General features: G+C 35.0%; 1 protein-coding gene across 8 annotated transcripts in view; it reads right to left on the reverse strand.

The window, feature by feature from the left end:
* The window catches only part of TUSC3 (tumor suppressor candidate 3), a 305126-nt gene that overhangs the window by 140606 nt on the left and 149577 nt on the right, over positions 1-14943 (reverse strand). For all 8 annotated transcript variants that reach the window (XM_058720115.1, XM_058720111.1, XM_058720108.1 and 5 more), the window contains exons 3-4: positions 6332-6449; positions 1603-1743 (exon numbers count right to left, since the gene is read on the reverse strand). In XM_058720115.1, the coding sequence (XP_058576098.1) occupies positions 1603-1743; positions 6332-6449 (259 nt within the window). The remainder of the gene's footprint in view (positions 1-1602; positions 1744-6331; positions 6450-14943) is intronic.

The following is a 14943-nucleotide window of genomic DNA, read 5'->3' on the forward strand; positions in this document are numbered from 1 at the left end:
TGTAAATCTTTGAAGGTGTTATCTGTACTGTTCTTACCTATTTCTCAGGAAATGCAGTTCACCTTCAGAAAAAAATTGTGTGTATCTATATATATTTTTTGAGAGAGACAGAGAGAGAGAGAGAGAGAGAGAGAGAGAGAGAGAGAGAAGAGAGAAGAGAGCAAATGTATGCAAGCAGGGGAGGAGCATAGAGAGAGGGAAAGAGAATCTTAAGCAGGCTCCACACTTAGCAAGGAGCCTGAAGTGGCACTCAGTCCCACGACCAGGAGCCTGAGCCAAAATCAAGAGTCGGACATTTAACCAAGTCACCCAGGTGCCCCTCAAATAGATTTTTTAACAAAAGTATTTTTATCAAGTAACTTAACATACAGGTATGATCAACAAGTTAGGATCATCTCTGATTAAAATTCAGCAACTCTTACAAAGAATTAATAGTACTTTTGCAATATTACCCTCAGTATCTTGTACGAACTACATGATACTGTTGCAGAACTGAATATTTGCCAAAACATTTAAAAAATATGTCAAGAGTTAAGACAATGGGTTTAGTTGCCAAAATATCATTAAAACCCATGATGTAAATAATTTTAACAGTGATGAGAGACACCCATCTTGACTAAGAATAAATGTGTTTACACCTTATGATAAAGTTACATATTTTAGAAGAAAGGTACTGGTTGTAATTGTTCACTCTAGCAAATTCTGGTGAGAAGTGGGAATAAAGCAGCCTTGAGCCCTCCACATCGACATTAACTACCATCAAGATTTTCGTTTGTTAACCAAAATAAGGTCAAATAAACAGTCTACATATCCACACTCCTATTTATGGTTTAAAACAAAATTATAGATCATACTATAAATACTGTTTTTCTAACCTACACTTTGGGCTTCTTTTGATGTCATATGTACTTGCAGATCATTGCTGTCCATGCTACAGTACATTCAACTACTCTAAGTATGTAACTTATTTCCAGTTTTTTCCTACTACAATGAATGTTATTTTTAAAATATTTCTAAAAAATACACACATAAATAAATAAATAAATAAATAAATAAATAAATAAATAAAATAAAGTCTCTATGGCTAAGTATTTGAATCATCCCTAATTATGTCCTTAGGTTAAGACGTGGAATTGTTAAAGTTACATTACTTAAAAGAAAGACATTACACACGCTCTTAAAATAGTTATTCCAGTCCCAAGAACAGCATACATGAGTATTTTTTCACATGGCTCATGAAAAGTGAGTTATTGTATCATTTTTATTTGCCCAAAAGCTAAATAAAAATTACACATCTTTTTAATTAGAATTGCTTAATACCTTTGAACAATGTTCCATATATATTTTAGCCTCTGAAATTACTTTGTGACTAACTCATGTACTTTTTAATGGTTCTTAAAGTATCCGTGTACCATTATTCTAAACGGCCATTTAAATTCACCTAACTCAGTCAAAGTTCAGGTTACAGCTATCAGACAGTTTTCTCTAAGCAAGAAAAAATGTTGTACAGCGTAATTTTAAAAATCCTGTGGCCTTATTACAGTGCTCTAACAAAGCAAACTAATTAGCCTCTTATTAAAACTGCAGGGAATAAAAACATACATGAACATCCGTTCTGTCAGCAATCCACTTTGCTAGTTGTTCAGCTGCAAATCCAATTCTTTGAAGGTCAAAAGTATCAGCTCTCTTGGGTCTCCCTTTTGGAGGAAAATGCATGAACGTGGGAGCAGAGTTCATGTTGAGCTGAAAAACATCAGATAAAAAATACTAAATATAATATCCCAACAATCTTTACATATCATTAATCGAACATTTTATGGGTTATTTTTTCTGCATGAGTTTTGGAAAGAGCATTTATTCTGAAGATCCAAGTGGCTTTCCAGAGTTTAATTGCTGTGCTTACTCACTGTAATGTGCTACTGACTGAAAAAGAACTTGTGACTTCGGCTAAGTTCTCTGAACCTGCACACTTATCGTACTATTTCACTTACCCAGTTTATTAAAGAAAAATACTGGCATTTGATGAAAAATATAAATGCATAATAGAATTAATGTCAAATTATTAAATTATTAAAATTTAAAGACTTTTTAAAAATGATGGTATAAGAAACTAAGATTTTTGTTCCAAACAGCTTAAATTTACCAGACTACAGGAGAAATCCACAATGACAGTCTTCTTCTATTCAACTTCTCTGTTAATTCAACTGTCTTAAAATGGTTATATCTCCCAATTGTTTTCTACAGGTAATTCCATTCGAAAACTGTACTGAACAGAACACTACCTTAATATAAATGGTGCTTATTAAGAATATGGTATCTAAAACAAATGCAGGTTAATTTGCATTGAGTAACAAGCTATAACAATTATGTCAATTAAATTCTCACTGCTCAGGAATTATGAAAAATGTCTCAAATAGAAGGCCAAGAGACTTTTGGCCTTCTTTGGCCATATAGCTCAGCATTTCCCCATACGGAGAAAGAAAAAGCAAAAACTGTCATGGCAGCTGACATCAAAGTAACGAATCAGCAGTACCAGCAGTGGGCCTGCATGTTACGGATGTTAGTAACACTGGTTAAAAAGCACAAGACAGTCACCAGTTGCTTTCTTCTCTGTGATTTTTCCCACTCCAGACGTGTTTATGTGCGTTTCCGTGATGGGTACACAAGAGAGAGCGACAGCCAACATGTAAATAACAGATTCCAAGTAAAAAGTCTCTGTACTTGGAACAATCAGAAAATTCCTAATAAAGTTGAATATCTAAACACTTTAGAGTTTAAAAAGAGCATATAATTCAAAGCTTTCACCTTCATTAAAATGTACAAATTTCCCAAGGCTACAAAGCAGAACACAACACAAATCTTATTGCTGGTCCACAGGGGCTTGTAACACATCGTCATCGTTAACTGGCTGGTCTGTCATCAGTCTCGTACCCACAAGCATTACACAGAAATCCCATAGAGCTGACGTTACTTTCCCAACAAGTCCCCAGTAGGCCGGGAATTGCCAAGTTTTAGCACTCATGATAATATTATCTTCAGACAGCACAGTGTTTTAAAATGTCACTTTAGAAAGAGCACTTCAACAAAATGTGGTTCAACAGTTAGTAAGAAAAGAAACATGGCACTGAAAATCTTTTAGTAGTTCTCAGTAAAGCAAAATGTGCACTTCCGTATTTTTTAGATTAAAGTTTCCCATAAAAATCGTTAACTGTCACAACTTTTATGCGTTTTAAAATAACTCTTACTGCTAAGCAAGGGGCTAGGTTTAGAAAAGACAAAGCAGTTGTCTATAGTCAGAATTCAGCTGAAAAAAAATTAACCTGAGGAAATTTTTCAATTAAACACAATCTTTATGTCAATTTTCCTATCTATGCCAAACTTTATAAAAATTCATATTTGGATTCCTTCTTGGAAAAACAGCTCCAGCTACATGTGGCCTGCATTTGCTCAACAGAGCTCAAATGAGCTCTATCTCTCTCACTGAGATCAAGTTTATCCTCTCCACTTTGCTGTAGTCCTCATCCACACCATATTGTTTCCTCAACAATGAGACCAATGGTTAGTTCCATTGTGTTTTACTGGCTTTATTTCTTACAGTAGTTAGGAGAAAAATGAAATAGTATTTCCATCAAAGATTAAAAAAAAAAAAGACCAAGACTTTGTTTTAATAGGAGAAAACATAAATAATTAAGCAAGTCAAGAACGAATGTGTTCAATATATCAAGAATATATGTAAATAAACATACCACAATGAAATTAAGCTAATCCAATCTGATTTCTTCATTTAATTTACAAACTTGGCCAGAGTAGATGTTTGGGCTTGAAGCCTCTGCTCTAGCCATCAGATCAGACCTGGACAACTATTTCCTAATAATGAACAGCACTTCAACTGAATATCTCTAAGGTCAATTCTCCTGAGATTCTACGGAGACCTGTAAATAACATTAATGTTATTTGAAATTACAGATGGTCCCTGACTAACGATGGTTCAACTTTATAATTTTTGGACCTTACAATGGTACCAAAGTAATACACACTCATTAGAAACTGTACTTCAAATTTTGAGCTTGGATCTTTTTGTGGGCTAGTAATATGCAATACAATACTAGCTCCTGATCCTGGACAAGGGCGGTGAGTCACAGCCCTCAGTCAGCCATGCAATCATGAGGGTAAACAACTGATACAGTGACAACCATTCGGTATCCATATAACCATTCTGATTTTCACTTTCACTACCATATTCAATAAATTACAAAGATATTCAACACTTTAATAGGAAACAGACTGTGTTAACTGATTTTGTCCAACTGTAGACTAATGTAAGTGCTCTGACCACATTTAAGGTAAGGCTAAACTATAAGGTTCAGTAGTTAAGTGTATTAAATGCATTTTTTACTTGTAATATTTTCAACTTATAATGCGTTTATTGGGACATAACCCCATCATAAGTTGAAGAAGATCTGTACATATGCATTTTTTAACGTTTATTTATTTATTTTGAGAGAGAGAGAGAGAGCGCGCAAGCGAGCAGAGGAGGGGCGGAGGGAGAGAGAATCCCAAGCAAGCTCCATACTGTCAGAGCAGAGCCCGACATGGGACTCGAACTCACAAACAGTGAGATCATGACCTGAGCTGAAATCAAGAGTTAGATACTTAACCAGCTGAGTCACCCAGGTGCCTCTATATGTTTTTATTATTATATTATTACTATTATTATCAGCTCTCTGATCCATAATCTCTTTATGGGTAAGAGCTATGTGTGTGTTTCTCTCGCATCCATTGCTCTGTAGACAGTCAATAATATCTGCTGAACACGTGAACAAAAAGAAACATCCCAAAAGCAAAATAAATTTATAGGGGAAAAATAAGTAAGGAAACCTGACAGGAATGACCAAGAATAAAGGGTTTTGAAAGTAAAGAGAGAATTTCTCTCATTCAACTGGAAACTGACAAAGAGGAATGAATAATCAATCTGGAAGCAAACAAGCAAAACTACTTACTAATGGCCCATTTATAATTAGTGATCTAGATTCTTTACAAAACTAAGTGCTTTTCTATGACCTGGTAAAGTATTAAGCCAAAGAATGTCACATATGAGAAAAATAAAATAGACCAAACTAGTCAATGCCAGGTACTAACATAAGTTTTACATTTGAAAGGCACTGATCATGCGGTATAAATATAAACATATTAATAAGCGCAGGATAACAGCATAATTAAGAACTAGAGCCCTGGGAGCCAGACTGCTGAGCTCAACTTCTACCCCTAAATGATACTAAATTTGTAAACTTAGCTAAGCAACCTCCCCATACCTTAACTTCCTTATTTGTGAAATGGAGACCACAGTATTTTTCTCATTGGATCATTGTGAAACTAAATGAAAGAATACATATTAAGCATTTCAAAGAGTGCTTGGAACATGAGTTTAGGAAAGATGATGACACAACCATGACAAAAGTCATGACCACTAGCATCCTTCGCAACAATTCATTACCTTGCTCACAGAGAAGACTATGTAAATGAGAATGTATTCTTCTGCCTGGGTTGCCGTAATGGAATACCATGGACTGAGTGGCTTAAAAAACAGAAATCTGTTTTCTTACAGCTCTGGAGGCTAGAAGACCACGATTAAGACAGCAGAACTGTTTCCTAAAGAGACCTCTCTTGCTTTTTTGCAGACAGTCATCTTCTTGGAGTGTCCTTATGTGGCCTTTCCTCTGTGCACGTATTCTCCTAGTGTCTTTCCTTCTTATAAGGACACCAGTCCTATTGAATTAGTGTCCCATTCTATGATCTCATTTAACCTTAATTATCTCCTTAAAGGCCCTATCTCCAAATACAGTCACTTTGGGGTTATGGGAGGGACACAATTCAGTCCACCACAGAGAACACTTTTAAATAAATATTTAATACTTTACATGTAAAGTTCTCGGTATCTTTCACACTAGAAGCAGCGAGGGTTAAGTAAAAATTACATTGAATTTATACAAAATTTCAAAAATTGGTGCAAAATATCACCTAAACCCAATACAGTTAAATATCAAAATAAGGGTAATGGATGTAAACTACCACTATATACATGAAAAGACATATTTCTTCCATAATGAAAAAGTTAACATGTGTTTACCACACACACTAATAGAAAAAACTGTGCACTGACAAAGATAATACTGGCTAAAATTACTTTAATCCTATCACACGATTTATTACAACCACTCATTGTATTTATTGACTTATTCAACGAATTGTATTTTTACTTGGCAAACAAAAATGTACCGACCATAACCAACTCTGTCATATATAGTAGCAAAATAAGAAACAACTCTTTTACCTGTTGAAAAACATCTGTCCCCTCATCATAGTCCACCATACTGAAGAAGAGTTTGTTACAGAAAGCAGAAGAATAGCGCCAGGAGTTAGCCAGTATTTGATATTCTTCATTAGCTTGCCTGAGAAAGATAATGGGGCAGAGTAAAAACACGTCAGCACTCAAGCACTAACAAAGCTGTTAGTAAAACAGGTAATTCCAACACATGGGTTGGCTAATTTCTACACATACTGCAAGCATTATTTTTATATTTTTACATGGTTGTAAAAAAAAAAAAAATAGAAGAAACAATCCAGGATATTTGAAAACTATGTAAGATTCATACTGCGTTGTCCATAAAGGTTTTCTGCACCACAGCCACAATGACTCATTTACACATTGCTATGACGGCTACTGTGCTGTGTAAGGACACAGTTGAGTAGTTGTAATGGAAACTGTGTGGACTGAAAGCCTGGCATGGCCCTTTAAATAAGCGACAACTCTTATTCTAGAGTTTATGGCATCCCCTATATATATATAATTTAAATCTTCGAATGACTTTTAGTAAAAAACATAAAGCAGATTTTAAGAATATTAACAATTCAGTTTAACAAAGAGACAAAAACATAGGCATGTTTTAAATTGTAAATATAGTTATACTGCATCTTTATATATTCCATTTATCTAAAAATGCAATTACACTCAAAATTACTGTAAGTCAGCAAAAACTTGTCTGGTGGCCGAACCGAATGCCACAAATAAGCCCTCCTCTATGAATAACAGTCATTCCTATTTTGAATTTCTGTTGGACATTTTGCTGATTTTCCGGATATCAAAGCTTTATATCTAAGTGTACAGTTGGAGTATTACTAGAAGGACGTAGTCACAGTCTAGAAACAAAAAGCAACATGGGATCATTAAAGCATTTTTTTAAAAAAGTGTGTTCCTTCCATATAATTAAGAAAGGAGTTTATCTTCTTCTCCCCAAAATGGAAGAGATAAAAATGCACAATCTCATCATAACATAAAAGACTTGGAGGACAGTCAGCAGCAGATAAGAGATTTCATGAAGTACCTGGAAAACAGAAAGCTAGTGGCAAAGTTTTGATGGAGAAGGGTACAATCACAAAGTGAGACTGCAGTGCAGGAAAGAGTTAGGAAAAGTGCTGGGTTAAGAAGCAGCAGAGTCTGGAGGTAAGAAATGGAACTCAAAATAGAGATAATTAAATTTCTTTATAGAGAACAGAAGACCCAAACTTCTGCCCCACTCCCAACCAGTCCCAATGTTAGTCTTTCTACGGCGAAAGGAAAAAAAAAAAAAAATCACCTTGTATTTGAGGAAAACCTGACATGATTTAAAAAACAAAACAGATTCCAGAAGAAACTGTCTTATGTACAAGCTAACAAGCTACCCTGTTACCGTTTCATGGATGCTGGCAGAAAAGATGAGACAGCGGGGTCAGAGACAAAGGACTTTATTACTTCGTGTTTGTTAGCATCAGTTCCTCTTGCCCCCAAATCTTACCAGTGACACAAAGGGTCCCTCATGAATGCCAGCACACAGTTAACTGTGTTACAGGAGAGGAACCAGTTTGAGGCACTTAGTGTTTTTATAATAAATGAAATAAATGTGCTTTGTTCAGTGGAAGACGTTATTTCCTTCCTTAAGGCTTCTCACTGTACATGTCCAGGAAAAGAGCAGCCAAGCCTATGCCTTCTTGGCATAACCGGTAAAAACATGCAGGGATCCTCAGGGCCCCTGACAGACTGCTTCTTCCAATAGTATTCAACAAACACACACACACACACACACACACACACACACACACACACACACACAGAATGGTATAACAGAAAATGAACAAAGAAAGTAAAGGTCAGCATTTAAAATTTAACATATGACTGTTCAAATTAAATACCAACGTAAGAAGATAGAGTTAAATAAAATTCAAAAAACAAAAAATTCACAGGTGGACTACATTTGGAAAAAGAAAAGAGGAAGGGACCCAGAGATATAACCCCCAAATTTCAACTTTCAGAGGAGACCTAGAAAAAGAAGCGAGCATGGAGGAAATACTTCTGGAGACACAAAACAATTAAGGGAGACTAAGTCTCCACACTTAAAATTACTTCCTAGGTTCTGCATAAGAGGAATGGGAAAAGACAGACACCCAGACATACTGTGTTTTTTTAGATCATTATAGATAAAAAGAATGTCTGACAAAAAAAAAAAATGCAACAATGACAAACAATGAGATTGACTGGGCTTGGACTAGTATTTAGCAGCACTAGATATTGGCAGATAATGGAACAATTCCTTCAGTGTTGAGAGCATGTTATTTTCAATGTATAATTCTATATCAAACCAATTTTAAGTTTGAAATAAACATGTTCTCAGAGATGTAAAAAACATGAAATTGACTTAGGGTGTAAATGGTAGAAAGGGAATATGAATGAAAAAATAAGAAAACTTAAGAGTATGATAGGAATACTGTAAGAAACGGAAAAGGGCAACCAGAATTATGGTTAAGGTAGGAAGGGTAGAAGATGTCTAAGAAAGCTGTTATCCAACTAAGAAACTATGAAGTACAAATTAGAACTGAAATTTAATTGGACTTTAAAATGAAAAGATTCAGTGAAGAAATGGGCAGAAAACATGAATAGACACATCTCTAAGGAAGACATCCAGATGGCCAACAGGCACATGAAAAGATGCTCAACGTCGCTCCTTATCAGGGAAATACAAATCAAAACCACACTCAGATATCACCTCACGCCAGTCAGAGTGGCCAAAATGAACAAATCAGGAGACTATAGATGCTGGCGAGGATGTGGAGAAACGGGAACCCTCTTGCACTGTTGGTGGGAATGCAAATTGGTGCAGCCGCTCTGGAAAGCAGTGTGGAGGTTCCTCAGAAAATTAAAAATAGACCTACTCTATGACCCAGCAATAGCACTGCTAGGAATTTACCTAAGGGATACAGGAGTATTGATGCATAGGGGCACTTGTACCCCAATGTTTATAGCAGCACTCTCAACAATAGCCAAATTATGGAAAGAGCCTAAATGTCCATCAACTGATGAATGGATAAAGAAATTGTGGTTTATATACACAATGGAATACTACGTGGCAATGAGAAAGAACGAAATATGGCCCTTTGTAGCAACGTGGATGGAACTGGAGAGTGTGATGCTAAGTGAAATAAGCCATACAGAGAAAGATACCATATGTTTTCACTCTTATGTGGATCCTGAGAAACTTAAACAGAAACCCATGGAGGAGGGGAAGGAAAAAAAAAAAAAAAGAGGTTAGAGTGGGAGAGAGCCAAAGCATAAGAGACTCTTAAAAGCTGAGAACAAACTGAGGGTTGATGGGGGGTGAGAGGGAGGGGAGGGTGGGTGATGGGTATTGAGGAGGGCACCTTTTGGGATGAGCACTGGGTGTTGTATGGAAACCAATTTGACAATAAATTTCATATATTGAAAAAAAATAAAATTAAAAAATAAAATAAATAAAGAAAGAAAATGAAAAGATTCTAAGCAGTCATCAGAATCAGTACAAGTTGGAAGATACTAAGACCATAGTATGGAAGACATATTTGCTCCAGGAAAAACTATAAGAAAATGAATATAAAAGGTCTAAATAAAATGCAAATTAAAATGTATCATAATTTTGATTAATTGGAAATGAGAAAGGTTAATTATTTTGAATAGTATAGAATGTAAATGGTATCAACTCTGAAAACATGAAAATACAATTAACAAGATTTGGTAGGTAAAAGGGAAGGAAAAGAAGGAACAAGAAAGGGTGTGTTTGCCAATCTTCATATGACAAATGAGGGAACCAAGAAATGTCATCTCTAGTTAGTGGACAAGAAATAAAAGGATGCTATTTATTGTTACAATAATAAAAGAAGAAGGGGAGAAATGAGTTAAATCCTTACCTATCATAGCAAGAAATGTCAAGACAAGTATGCTGTATGAAATACTGTTATAACATTTAGATATATGAAGGAAAAAAAAAACCACGAGAGGAAGAAAACCCAAAGAAATAATAGTGATTGCCCACAGCCAACTATACAAATACATGAGTGCAAAGACTAGGGAGTGTAGTTGTTCATTTTAGGCTTTCTCTTTCTTTTATTATTAACAAGGAGCACATAATATTGCTGTTATTAAAATACGTATTTAAAAGGGCTCTATAATCTGAGGTCAGCATAAAGACCTTCAGGGCATAGTACTGACCATAGTACATTTACTGGACCATAGTACAAACACAGACGACTGCAAGGATCGGCCTAAGGCTGCACTGGGCTCAGTAGGCAGAAATATGTTCAATGAAAATGGTCATAATCTTTTAAAGCTCTGTGGTTAAATAAGCTTTACTTTAGTATAATTCACTGCAAAACTACTTACTGAGGACTTAATGACAGTGAATGAGCTAAACTCCAAGGTCTCTGCTGTCAGGAAGTTGATACTTTAGTGGGGAGACATAATAAACAACCAAGTGACAAATTACACTTTCCATATACACTGAGAACATAGCACATGGAACTGGTATTGCAGCAAACAGTGGAGGCTCTACGGAGATGGAATGTCCTAAAAGGTTTCTCAGATAAAGTGACTCTGAAGCTCAGGTCCCAAGGATGAGAAGAACACATTATCGAAACGAGCTGGAGAAGAAAGATTTCAGGCGGCAGGAAGAGCAAGCACAAAGGCCTAACAAGGGAAAGAACCAAAAGGCAAAAAGGAGCTGTGGCATAAATGAGGACATGCGCTCTGTTTATGAGAGGAATACACAGCCTGTGCCCTCCCTCATCTACTTAAAGCAGTGCCTCACTGCTACAATAAAAACAGTAAAAACCAGCATAAGTCCTAAAATCTGATTTGATTTTTGTCTAATGGAATATAATATTACTGGAAAGTATTCACCATTGATTTTTAAAGAAGCACTTGACACAGTGAAATTGGCAGCAACAATTAAGTATGTCTGAACATCTTTGCATGCCAATAAAACTCAAGAGGACAATGCGACCTTAAAAAAAAATCAAACAGGTAACACTGCAATTAAAAAAAAAAAAGTGTATTTTTACACAGAAGAACATTTTAACTTCAGAAAAATGAAACTTAGAAAAACAGCATCTCAGCAAAAACTTGCATTCTTGGGACGATGCTATTCTAAGAAATGAAAATGCTTCATTCCGAAAAATAATGCAGGAAGAAAACAATCAAATTTTACTATTCAACATCTGTGTACAGTATCTTATAGAATGATGATGTGAGACAGGGATAATGTTGAATTTCTTTCCCTCATAATGTTGTAACCTAAGCCCAGACCTACTAGAATGTGCATACATTCATGCACTCATTAATTCATTACACAAATATACTTTAGTGCCACCAAAAATTAATATAAGAGCAAGGGCTCTGATCTTAAGGAGAATACAATCCAAGGAGAAAGAGAGGCCTCATGCAAGTATACACAACAGTTCAGATCATCAAATATACTCTGAAGAAAATAAAGCAAGATTATGTGACAGAGTACTGAGGAGTCAAAGAGGATGAGTTAATTCTGCCTTTTAACTCTGTATCTGTATCAATCCACTTTTTCAATTAAATTTCCCAAGCAGCAATTGTAGATTCTATCCTATGTTCTCAAATCCTAAGGAGTTTCCCATTGCCTATCTAATGAAGACAATGGGCAGAACGAAGACAAGATCCTCCTGGCCACAACTTGTATCTATGGCCTACGTCTATATGAACAGTCTACACTTAAAGACTCTCTCCGTTTTATGACATCCATGTTCATTCTTTGAGCTTAAATCTCTTGCTTAGACTGTCCTTCTTTCTTTCAAAGCTTGCTTAAAAACTGCTTCTCCTTCAGAAGTCACTTCAAATCTCTACACCTACAATGCTTATTAAGGCAAGTGCCTGAAATGGAAATTCTCAGCTAATGCATAGCACTATTTAATGCATATATCTATTCTGTTTATGCATATTGTATTTATGCACTGATTGTTCAATGTCTAGGACCTAGTACAGAACAGTCATTTAACAAAGGTTTGATGATGGTGATAATAACATACTTTCCTAAATATATATGTACACATATATATATGTGTGTGTGTGTGTGTGTGTGTGTGTGTGTGTGTATATATATATATATATATATATATATATATATATATATATGCTCTAAAACTAAATATCACTACATTTAAGTTTCTGACTTCTAAAGGGACTAAAAGCCCACTTTGTGAGATTTACATTACAGGTTAATGTCTCTTTTAAGACCAATTTACTTCACTCTATTGGTGGTCTTGGGAAGAAAAAGAAGAAATACTTTAAATTCTAAGTTACCATCACAAATACACAGTATTTCCCAAAGGAATGGTAGTCATAATTTGAAAGGTTATAATGACTAAATCATCATCGAACATCATCTAATATAATGACTAAGTCATCATCTAACATCTAACATCATCTAACATAATTCATGTTAATTTCATATGCAAATATGGAATCTAAATCTAAATCATCAACGATGTTTATTCAGCATTTTAATATATGCTGCAATAATAAAGAAGTATAACTCACAATCTCCACCTTTAAGAAGCTTCTTAGAGAAATGAACAGAAACACACTAACACATAAGTAAATACATTCAGCTGACCCTTGAACGACATGGATTTGAACTGCAAAGATCCACTTATATGCAAATTTTTGGATATAATACAGTACTGGAAATGTATTTTCTCAATAACATCTTCTTTTCTCTAGCTTTATTGTAAGAATACCGTATATAATACATGTTACATATAAAATATTTGTAAGTCGACTGTTTATGTTATGGGTGAAGCTTCCTGTCAACAGTACGCTATTAGTAAAGTTTTAGGGGAGTCGAAAGTTATGCACAGATTTTCAACTGTGTGGGGGTCAGTCCCCTAACTCATGTGTTGTTCAAAGATCAACTATATATTAAAAAAAGAATGCAGACTGTAAGTGCCATATATATATGTAGAGGAGAATGAGATCACAGTAGATTAGAGCAGTTGTATAAAGTGTGAATGTGAAAAATTCAAAGAGAATGGAAGGACTAAAATTATAATCAAAAGGATAGGAAGAGAACATTAAGGTAGAAAATGCACTATAAACTAGGACTACCCAGTCTGAAATGTATATTATGCATTTCAAATAACAGAATATAAGCTTCATGTTCGAAACTAAGGAGAGATTGGAAGCTTTCTTTCAGTAGAAAGATAAATAGGACCTTGATTTTATTCTATAAACAGTGAAGAACTATGAGTATTTTGAAAAAAGTGGATTATGCAAAATACTAATTTAAAAATCAGGATCTGGCAACAGTGTGTACAGCATATTGGAGGGGAAGAAAATAAATGGAAGGCACTTAGAATGTTACTATACTGGTCTAATTGGGAAAATATATGAGGCTATTAAAATAGTACATAAATGAAATGATGACGTATTTCTTACACATTCTCCTTTAGAACCTAGAGCACCAAAGTAATCAAAGAATTTTCTAGACAGGTTGCTTCTACTTAAGGATATATCTAGCTGTAATACAGAATTGCAGGGAACCCAAGCAAATTATACTTTCTCAACACAAATGCAGTACTTTGTGAAAATTTAATACTGACAGGGTAGATGGGGCTTTTTTTCTGTTGGGTGCAATTCAATAGCAAGAGCATCAGTGAACAGATCTGTCATTAAAAATAATTCAGTGAGCCTGATAAATACATATTTCAACATTAATGATATCTACTCAAAGTGAAAAGGGCTCCTTAGAGGGAATGTGCGCCAATAACATAAACTGACTTCTATAAACTTGACTCCGTTATCCCTCAGCCCCATATTCCAACTCCTTAATGCTTAATAGGTAAATAGAGAAATCCAAACTAATAATGGCAAAGAAATTCACTGGATTCTTGCATTTGTCTATGTCAGCTTAGACTAACAACCAAATTAAGACCTCACCAGTGCTCAGCACACTTCAGACCTCACTGCCATCTGAAATTCAAAGCTGACGAGCACAAAAGCTACAAGCACTTAACTGTTACCTAAAAAAAAATGTTTTTTTTGTTTTGGTAGTTCACAGGAATGGGAGAGGCCCAATTTTACCAATTCAAAGGACATTCTAAATTGTTCTAATATACTCAAATGCAGCCTGAAGAGGGCACTCAAGTTGCATCAAAGCATCCAGGAAGGTTTAGGCAATAGCCGCAGGGCGTGCTTCTGTTAACTCCGTTATATTAAGTCTTCTCAATTTTTTATTACAGGAACAAGAAAAAACACCACTTAATCCAAATACCGTAACTTTTTAGTATTATAACCCCTTTTAAAAGGTTATGTAAAACTAAAAGGGATTATTAATCTGTAGCTGTAGATGTTTAACATATTTCCCATGATGAAAGTAATTTTTTCTTTAATGTCCTTGAAGGGATTTTTTTAAGAAACATGGTTTCTCTTTTTAATGTTAACCAAACTTTCTAGAAAGTAACAGATTCTTATCAAAATCTCAATGTATGCCTTTTAGAGTGATATATTTATGATAACTTATGTCTGTATATAAATATACATTGCAAAGTTATTCCAAAGTATTTCTTCATAAAACCCCT

The sequence above is a fragment of the Neofelis nebulosa genome, chromosome 3, assembly GCF_028018385.1.
Source record: "Neofelis nebulosa isolate mNeoNeb1 chromosome 3, mNeoNeb1.pri, whole genome shotgun sequence".
Lineage (NCBI taxonomy): Eukaryota > Metazoa > Chordata > Mammalia > Carnivora > Felidae > Neofelis > Neofelis nebulosa.